This window comes from Anoplophora glabripennis, unplaced genomic scaffold (genome assembly GCF_000390285.2).
Source record: "Anoplophora glabripennis isolate ALB-LARVAE unplaced genomic scaffold, Agla_2.0 scaffold255, whole genome shotgun sequence".
NCBI classification, from domain to species: Eukaryota; Metazoa; Arthropoda; class Insecta; order Coleoptera; family Cerambycidae; genus Anoplophora; species Anoplophora glabripennis.
Window position 1 is genome coordinate 37,921 of NW_019417249.1, and position 9,061 is coordinate 46,981.

At 34.9% G+C, this 9,061-nt stretch overlaps 1 protein-coding gene across 1 annotated transcript; it reads left to right on the plus strand.

Annotated features, from left to right (window-relative positions):
• Window positions 1-1,579: 1,579 nt before the first annotated feature.
• LOC108905883 (zinc finger autosomal protein-like) lies at window positions 1,580-6,699 on the plus strand. The gene is made up of 5 exons (XM_018708948.2): window positions 1,580-1,771; window positions 1,885-2,184; window positions 2,238-2,497; window positions 4,869-5,282; window positions 5,841-6,699. The coding sequence occupies exons 1-5, from the start codon at window positions 1,655-1,657 to the stop codon at window positions 6,427-6,429; spliced, it is 1,680 nt and encodes a 559-aa protein (XP_018564464.2). The 5' UTR covers window positions 1,580-1,654; the 3' UTR covers window positions 6,430-6,699.
• The last annotated feature ends 2,362 nt before the right edge of the window (window positions 6,700-9,061 follow it).

Below are 9,061 nucleotides of genomic sequence, written 5' to 3' on the forward strand. Positions count from 1 at the left end.
GCCAAGCAAAAATGCTTTGAAATACCCAGGGACGGATTTATTTATAAGCGTCGTTATACACATACAGAGGGAGCGCGTGCATCGACGCTGAAATTGATGTGTAACGGTTAGTATACCTTTGTCGCTCGATGTAAACACTTGTACTCAGTAGTCAAAACTTTACACGCAGTTTTCTCAAAATAGTTCTAGTTAAACTAAAAAAATTTGGAATTTTATATTGGAAAACATTAATTATTGCAAAAATTACCAAAGAATTTTGGAGAATGGTTAATTTTTTCGAAAAACTTCTGCCAAACAGCAAAATTTTTGTTTTTTTTTTTTAGTTTTTTTGGTTTAGCGTCTAATTGTTAATGTTTTTACATAATTTTTGTTTCTGGGCTTTTACAGGTCAAAATAACATCCTCCAAGATCACAACGGATTACATAATAACATATATCCGCCATTTCGATTAAAATAAAGAAAAAAGTTCCTTATATACTTCAATTCCTCTTAACAAGTCTACAAAATTTCATTACGATTGAATAACAACTCATAAAAAAAATCTTTCAGTGCTTTTTTTTCGAACCGTCTAATTGTATCCCCCCCTTTACAGTGTAGAAAATAGAGGGATTTTAAAAGATGAATATCCGTAATTATTTGTAATTTTTAAGAATAACTCGCTGGACTCAATTTACGTTCAGAATTCCACCCGCTTTTGAAATATACGTGTACATTTAAGATTCATCCTACTTACATTATTACATATTACATTTTTATAATTATGATTTAATTTTTATTAAGTTGTGGAGGGAATAGAGTTGCAACAAGTGTGAAAAAACAGTATTTTTAACACCTGTTCCCTTATCTAACCAAAACTGTTCTGTGTTGTATTTTGTTAGTTATATTAACACAAGAATAATATTTATTGTATTGTAGACTTAAATGATTTAAATAAAATTTAACTATACATGCTGACCATATCACCTGCTCCGATTGCTTATAGAGAGACGGCTTAATTGAGCCAAGTTTGTCATAATTAATCCTTCCCTTCTTATTACACTGCGACCCCTGTACCAGTCGAGTGAACGTACTGTGTAGCTCGCTTAATAATATTTATATATTTATGAAATAGATTGTTTAATAGAATACGTATTAGTTAGCTATTAAGACATTCCCGTATTTGGTACCAAACTCAAACCGTTGCAAATTCGTTCTTCGAACAAAGTTATTGATCATGTTTCTAGAATTTATTTCCTTATATTCATTTATTTAAATAAAAATTTGTTTTCACAACTTAATTATCATTTGCGAAGTTGGCGCATGATACAAATACACCCGCCACCTGCACTGTATGAATTGCATGTACGTGTACACTCGATTTCGTTTCATGAGATCGGCTAATGATGGAGAAAAATAGTACTCAAACTACTCTCTGTCTGTCAGTCGTTAAGCTGTCGCTGTAAATGTGATTCCTCCATGTAGTAGATCTGTGATCTGGGGCGGAACTTTAAGAAGGAACCGGATCAGTTATATTTCGCCCACCTCTATTCTTAACCTAACCTAAATTACGCTGTCGCAAGAAGGCTAGAAGTGGCAGCTTTATATTTTTGTCTGTTTTCTGTATATTTAAAATTAAAAGTCATTTGTGATTTAAAAGAAGATTGCTGCGTAGCAATGAGCGATGTTAAAGAAACTCCGTGTAGGCTTTGCCTTAAAAATATATCCGATAAAAGTTTTGAAGTGATAGACAGCATTATCAGAAATATTCTAGATGTTCTTTTGCTTAAATTGGTAAGTCAGTGAAATATAATTACATTAGATCCTAAGAATCTCAAACGTAAAGCAATTTTTAGTATTTAATTGTTATTTTCCTGCACAGTTATTTTCCTTCTGTTGTTTTTCAGAAATTTGAAGTTGAGAGCAAAGAGGTTATATGCGACGCTTGCAGGACAAAGTTAAATGCGGCGTCAGAATTTAAGTCCGCTTGTCTAAGTACCAATAACACAATTATTCCTTATGTGGATAACGAAAAAATGTTACAGCTCGACTTAAGAGAAGTGTACATGCAGGAAAAGAGAAGTGAGTTAGTTGATATTTCGTGCAGTCAGAAATTATGTCGATTGTGTATGCGTCCAGTAGAAAATGAGTTTAGGTGCATAAGTGAAGAGGAACTTGAAGCTATTGAGAAATTGGCTCCTGAAATAGTATGAATGATATTAAATAATTATTTCAGAACTTAAAAAACTGTATTTTGCAGATTATAAACATCGTTAAAGATCCCATTGTATGTAATCCGTGCTTTGATTCTCTGTGCACTCATAACAGTTTCCTAGAAGATTGCTTAGAGGTAGAAGAAAAAATTAAAGGCAGCCAAGCTACAGAAAGTCAAACAGAAGCGTTGCCATCCTATGTATTCGTTAAGACTGAAAACTTGGACAATGGATTCGATATTAACGAGATGGAAATGTCGATCAAAGCTGAATGTGTCGACATAAAATCGGAAGATGAGGAAAGGAGGTAAGAGAAGACTATTTTAACGTTAATTTAAAAAATGATATCCTGTGAACCTGACACTTTGTGATTAAATATGTGATGAACTAATCGTAACAAATTATGAGATTAGGTCGGTCATATACAATTATTGTGTAAATTTTTCAACAATCATTAAGACTTGGGTTAACAAATTATTAACAAAAAATGTAAGATCATTATAAAACAATCAGTAATGGGTCCTTTGTCCTTGTTGAGGAATGATTACACCAAATTCCTATGCGGATTGCACTCTCTCTCGCTCGATCTGTGAAAAAGCTCCCAAGTAGTTTTTTCTGCTAATCCCGTTTGTGGATCAGAGTGGTTTTTGTTTGATGATTAGATAGATAGATTAGTTGTTGTCAAAAATTATTATTAATATTTCGTTCAGCAAAAATATTCTTTAATTTTGTTGTTCTTCACATCACATTGTAATTGTGCATATGCGGTAGAACAAAGTTATAATTCAATGGTTTACGTCTGCATTTTATTGAAGTAAATTCAAGATTGTCTACCATGCAAAAAAAGTTACAGTCCACAGCTACCGAAGAATATAATGAAAGGAACAGACCGTAGGGACACAGTGGTTTCCCAAATAGTCCATTCATCACTTTTGACAGAAATGAACCAGTTCATACAAAGAGATCATTTTATTTCCACATTTTACTTCATTTGATTAGTTTTCTTAGAAAAAATTTTTGGAGGGATTGTATTCTTTGGTGTCTCAGCGGATACAGAAAATCCATACACAGGGTGTTTCAGAAAGACCTCCCATAAATACATAGGGTGATAGTACGACAAAAAATAAGAATTTTTTGTTGTCTTATGAAAATTTCCAAACGGTGCGAAATATTTTTATGAAATTTGGTATTCCGGGGTTTTTAAGGATGCCAAATACACTGGTCTAATTATTTTTAGTATATTTTGCAGAGGGCGCTAGTTAGGCTACATTCCTATTACATTTTAAGTTAAAATTTTTTTAAGGATAGGTTTTTTACCATTCGAGCTCCAATTTCTAATGTACAATTTTATTTTCTAAAAATAATGTACCCTTATTAAAACTTCCTAATGTGGACGGTTTTCAAGAAAAAAGGCTTTTAATTGAACTCTTACAATATTATGGTGTATACAAAAATAAGTGACTTTTCTCAAAGTAGGCTTATGTCAAAACCTATTATATCAAAATTTTAATGACTGTAATTAGTCATTACTATGTAGTCACTAACAATTATTAATTAACTATTAATAAGTTTTGACATAAGCCTACTTTGAGAATTCACTTATGTTATACACCGTAATATTGTAAGAGTTTAATTCAAAGCCTTTTTTCTCGAAAACCGTCCACATTAGGAAGTTCTAACAAGAGTTTTAGAAAATAAAATTGTACATTAGAAATTGTAGCCCGAACAAGGTGGAAACAGAGGTAAAAAAAGGGTAATTTTATATGACACTGGTGAATATTATAAAAAAAAATTCATTTTCGAAGAGACATTTTTCTTACCTTATCCTTTAATTGATTTTTTGCAAAAGTGACAAATTTAATAATTTGCATCGCAATGAAAGAAAAATCGCAGCAGTTTGAACTCTAGAGGGTTTTTTTGGAATACCTTGAAGTTAGAAAGGATCCGAGTATATCGGGGTTTTTTATAGTTTAAAGTACGAAAGATTTTTTGTTCGCTATGCGGTGGCAAATGTACCTGGTTGCTGACAGTAAAGACTTACATTGTGCTTCCTTAGCCTTAGCTAGGAATCTTTGACCTGCCCTTGTTTTTCTCGGGCTGGATTCTGTGGGGGCCGAGAACAACAAGGGCAGGTCAAAGACGACTTGCTAAGAATTCGGAAATGCAGTGTAAACCTGTATGGTGGTGACCAGGTATATAGATCATGAAAAACCATCGTAATAATTAAAACTACTATTTTCATGTCAAAATGTCACTTCTGGATCTGAATTTCTTAATAAAATTTATACATTCTTATTACACTATTTGAAGGGCACAAAAATTATTTCACTATAATAAAAATGAAATAATGTGTGGATTTCAGAAACTTAAAATTGAATGTTTGTTCGTGAAAATGATTAGAACGTACTATCCATTTTAATAACACAATACGATCAAGTCTAAGAGTGATCAAGTTAGAAATGACAGTAAGCACTGAGTGGAGCAAATGTATAATTAATAATTACAGAGGTGTCGTACGCCTCATTAACTTCATATATAAATACTCGTATGTCTGTTCTTATAAAGCTTTTTATTAGAGTGATTTTTTGTGAAACACAATATTTTGGCATGTGTCACCAATAACCCCTTAAAAATATAAACTGATTATCAAAAATACCCTTTATATGCAATTTTTTCAGCTACACGCCACTGCTGAGCTACAGTAAAAGTGAAGAAGAGGATGAATGTAAACAGGAGAACGGATCAGCAAACGAATGTAATGCGAAAGCCAAACATCAGGTGAAATACGAACAACTGTACAAATACAACTTTTGTGATTTCAAAACAAAGCAGGTGACCAGCTTTAATAGTCTTTATATGAAACGCAAAGACTCCAACAAATGTGATGAGCGTGATAAAACCATATACAACTCACTGACACATAAAGATGCTTCGCAACTGCCAATTTATAAATGCAAAGTTTGCAACTATAAATCAAAGAAAAAGATACTTCTTATGAATCATCAGTTGGTACATAAGGATCCTTCACAGGTCAAAATGTACAGGTGTAATGAGTGCGATTACGAAACTAAATACAAATATGTTATCGCAAAGCACCAATTGAAACATAAAGATCCTTCTCAAGTTCAAATGTACAAGTGTAACGACTGTGATTTTGAAACTAAATACAAGAATATTATAAAAAATCACCAACTGAAGCATAAGGATGCTTCTCAGGTTCAAAGGTATAGGTGTAACGACTGCAATTACGAAAGTAAATACAGGAGTAATATCAAACAGCACCAACTGAAACATAAAGATCGTTCGCAGGTTCAATTGTACAGGTGTAAGGACTGTGATTTCGAAACTAAATACAAGAATACTATAAAAAATCACCAACTGAAGCATAAAGATGCTTCTCATGTTCAAACTTATAGATGTAATGACTGTGATTATGAAACTATATACACGGGTTATATCAAAAATCATCAACTGAAGCATAAAGATCCTTCTCAGGTTCAAACATACAGGTGTAACCACTGCGATTACGAAAGTATATACAGGAGTTATATCAAAAAGCATCAACTGAAACATAAAGATCCATCTCAGGTTCAAATGTACAGATGTAACGACTGCGATTATGTAACTAAATACAAGAATACTATCAAAAATCACCAACTGAAGCATAAGGATACCTCTCAGGTTCAAATGTACAGATGTAACGACTGCGATTACGTAACTAAATACAGCCGCCATATGAAACAACACCAATTGAAGCATAAAGATCCTTCTCAGATTCAAATGTACAGGTGTAACCACTGCGATTATGAAAGTATATACAGTAGTTATTTCAAAAAGCATCAATTGAAGCACAGAGATCCATCTCAGGTTCAAACGTACAAGTGTAACCACTGCGATTACGAAACTATATACAAGAGTTATATCAAAAAGCACCAATTGAAACATAAAGATCCCTCTCAGGTCGAAATGTACGGATGTAACGACTGCAATTACGAAACTAAATACAAAAATACTCTCAAAAAGCATCAATTGAAACATAAAGATCCCTCTCAGGTCGAAATGTACAGGTGTAACGACTGCGATTACAAAACCAAACATAGGGAGAATATGAAACTACACGAACTGAAACATAAAGATCCTTCACAAATTAAAATGTACAAGTGTAACGAATGCGATTTTGAAACTAAATACAAGAATTATGTCAAACGGCATGAACTGAAACATAAAGTTCGTTCATAAGTTAAAATGTACAGGAAAAATGATTGCAGCTACGGGAAATACAAGAGCAATATTAAACATCGTGTGTTGAAGCATAGAAATCCTACACAAACGCAAATGTTCTGGTGTGTGTATATGAGTATGCAATGTCTGTGAATATCGGTGTATTAGAAACATTTCATCCTTCATCTGTTGACGCAAAGATGCTTGACAGGTTCAAATGCATCGATGGGATTTTGAAACCAGACATATGAAGTCTGAGGAAACGTTAACTGATGTACAAAAAATGTTTACGGGTGTGAAATACATTTGTTTTTCTTTGCAAAAAAATTTCTAATAAAAGAACTAATGCAAAACAGATGATTACTTTTTTTAAGGGAAACCTGAAACTCCTGTTGTGGTTTTTACACGGTGATAGATCAACTTATACCTTGCTTTCATTGTACAACGCTACATAGGGAATTAGGTTCGTTCGAGTTCGTAAATTCGGAAGGGTGGGGAGCGCTGGGTGCTGCAACCTGACTGATGTGAGATGTGACCACGTACGCCACACCGCCGCATGCAGAGATCGACATCCCCACCGCTGAAGCCACATGAATTTGACCAACGCACCTCCAATGTAGTGTTTTCCCGTGAAAGCACGGTATAGACTTTGCAACCTACCCTAGAGTCAAACTCTAAGTTTTTAGAACAATTGGCAATTCAATGTGGAAGGCAAATTAGCTCCAACTAACTCCGGGGTCAAGGGTGGAGATTTTTTCAGTAAGAATAAACTTTAATTTTTTCTCTGTCTCTGGTTAGGCGCTAAGTGATTTAATATAGATGAGATAAATAGTCTTCAAGATAGATTTGGAACATGTAGAGGTTCAGATGTTGGAATAATCGTTACAATTTGTGCAATTTTGCATAACATTTCAGTTGCTGGTGGACAACGATGGGATAAAAACTTGATTATTGAGGAGCCTGACGGAGAAACTGTTTGGGTTGCAGAGCTAATAGATGTATTAAAAGATGGTCGTGCTATTAAAAAAAGGGTTATCGATAGCATTCTCGATAATTTTGATTACAGCATACCTACGTAGTATTAACAATGTTATTTAATTATATCAGATTTATTCATTTAATAATAATCAGTGTAAATTTATTTCTTAAATAATATTAACACTATTTTGTTACTTCCAATAAATTTATTTTATTAAAATATATACAGTAATATAATATACAAAGAGCAGAATGATAAACGACTATCTTAAATGGTAAAAAGTTCTTCGTTACTCACAGACACACATACATCTAAAAGGTGAGTCTAGAGGCATATCTGGAACATTATTTGATTTTTATTATCAACAAAACTAAGTAATTAAATTAATAGTGGGTATGCAATACTTTTGTTACTGTTTTATTAATTTAAGATGAAGTAGTTAGAAAACAAGCAGGAATAGCACTATTTTAATAAATAATGAATTACAATAAAAATTAGTGCTGGCAAAAACCGGAAAAAAGTGACACCGGTTAACCGGGTTCCGTAAAAACCGATTTCAGATAAAACTGGTTAGTCGAATAGTTGCTAAAACCGGTTATTTGAATAACCCGTTACTTGAATCGCCAAAATCGGATATCTGAAAATCGGTGCTTTACAAAGACAAAAAAAAGGTCTGTACAAAAATCTTGAAGTCAAATTTGTTTACGAAGAAATCGATCTCCAAAAAAAAAAAGGAAGTAGATCATCGAATAATCGGTTATTTGAATAATCGAATATGAAGATTCGAATAACCGGTTTTCGGATATTTGAAGAATCGAATAACCGAATACCCGGTTTTCGGATTTCATAAAAATCCGAATTATCCGAAACCGGTTAACCGACTATCCAAAAAACCGATTTCAGTTGCCAGCACTAATAAAAATATGTAGATAAGCGTATTCGCTCAAATTTCGCACGGCCCGTGCCATGACACGTGTCGTTTGGGATGACTCATTGGTACCTTAGGCAAGCCGTTGACTACGTACCCGACGTGACCGACAAACACAAAAGACCTAGACACCAACTTTTTGACCCTGAGTGACCACCCCAACGACATCCCCCCCCCCTGCCCGCTAACCTTTTCTGTTTCAGAGACAGCCAGGATCAAGAAACGAAGACAACGACACACACACATACACACTCCCCATACCCTCCTTACCCCTCCCCTACCGTGCTAGCCTAAGGGCCACCTTAGCAAAGCGCTTCCCAGGCTGCATAGCCGCACTGCCCTACCCAACCATACCACACATAAACATGACACCACCCCCGGGGTTTACACAGACGAGCCGGCGAAGCAAGAAGAGCGCCAGAAGAAAGGGCCCTAGCCGGCGGGGCCTAGCCAGGACAAAAGGAGGTCCCACAAAGCGCCTACACCGGCCGCATTTGCGGTCGGGGTAGACGACGGATGGGGCCCACCTACGAAGGCTGTCCAGGCCTACACGAGATGAGGCAGGATAAAGAGGGATAATCCCCCTCGATCCCAAATCATGGAGGCCAATTTCTAGCCATGGAATAATGGCGTGGTACCTGTGCCTACCCTGTTCCGAGGAAGGACCTGTTACAAAAAGAACAGGTACTGCTCCGAAGTGCATCTCTCCTGTTCGTTTCTTCTTTTGTTTTGTGACAAATTAA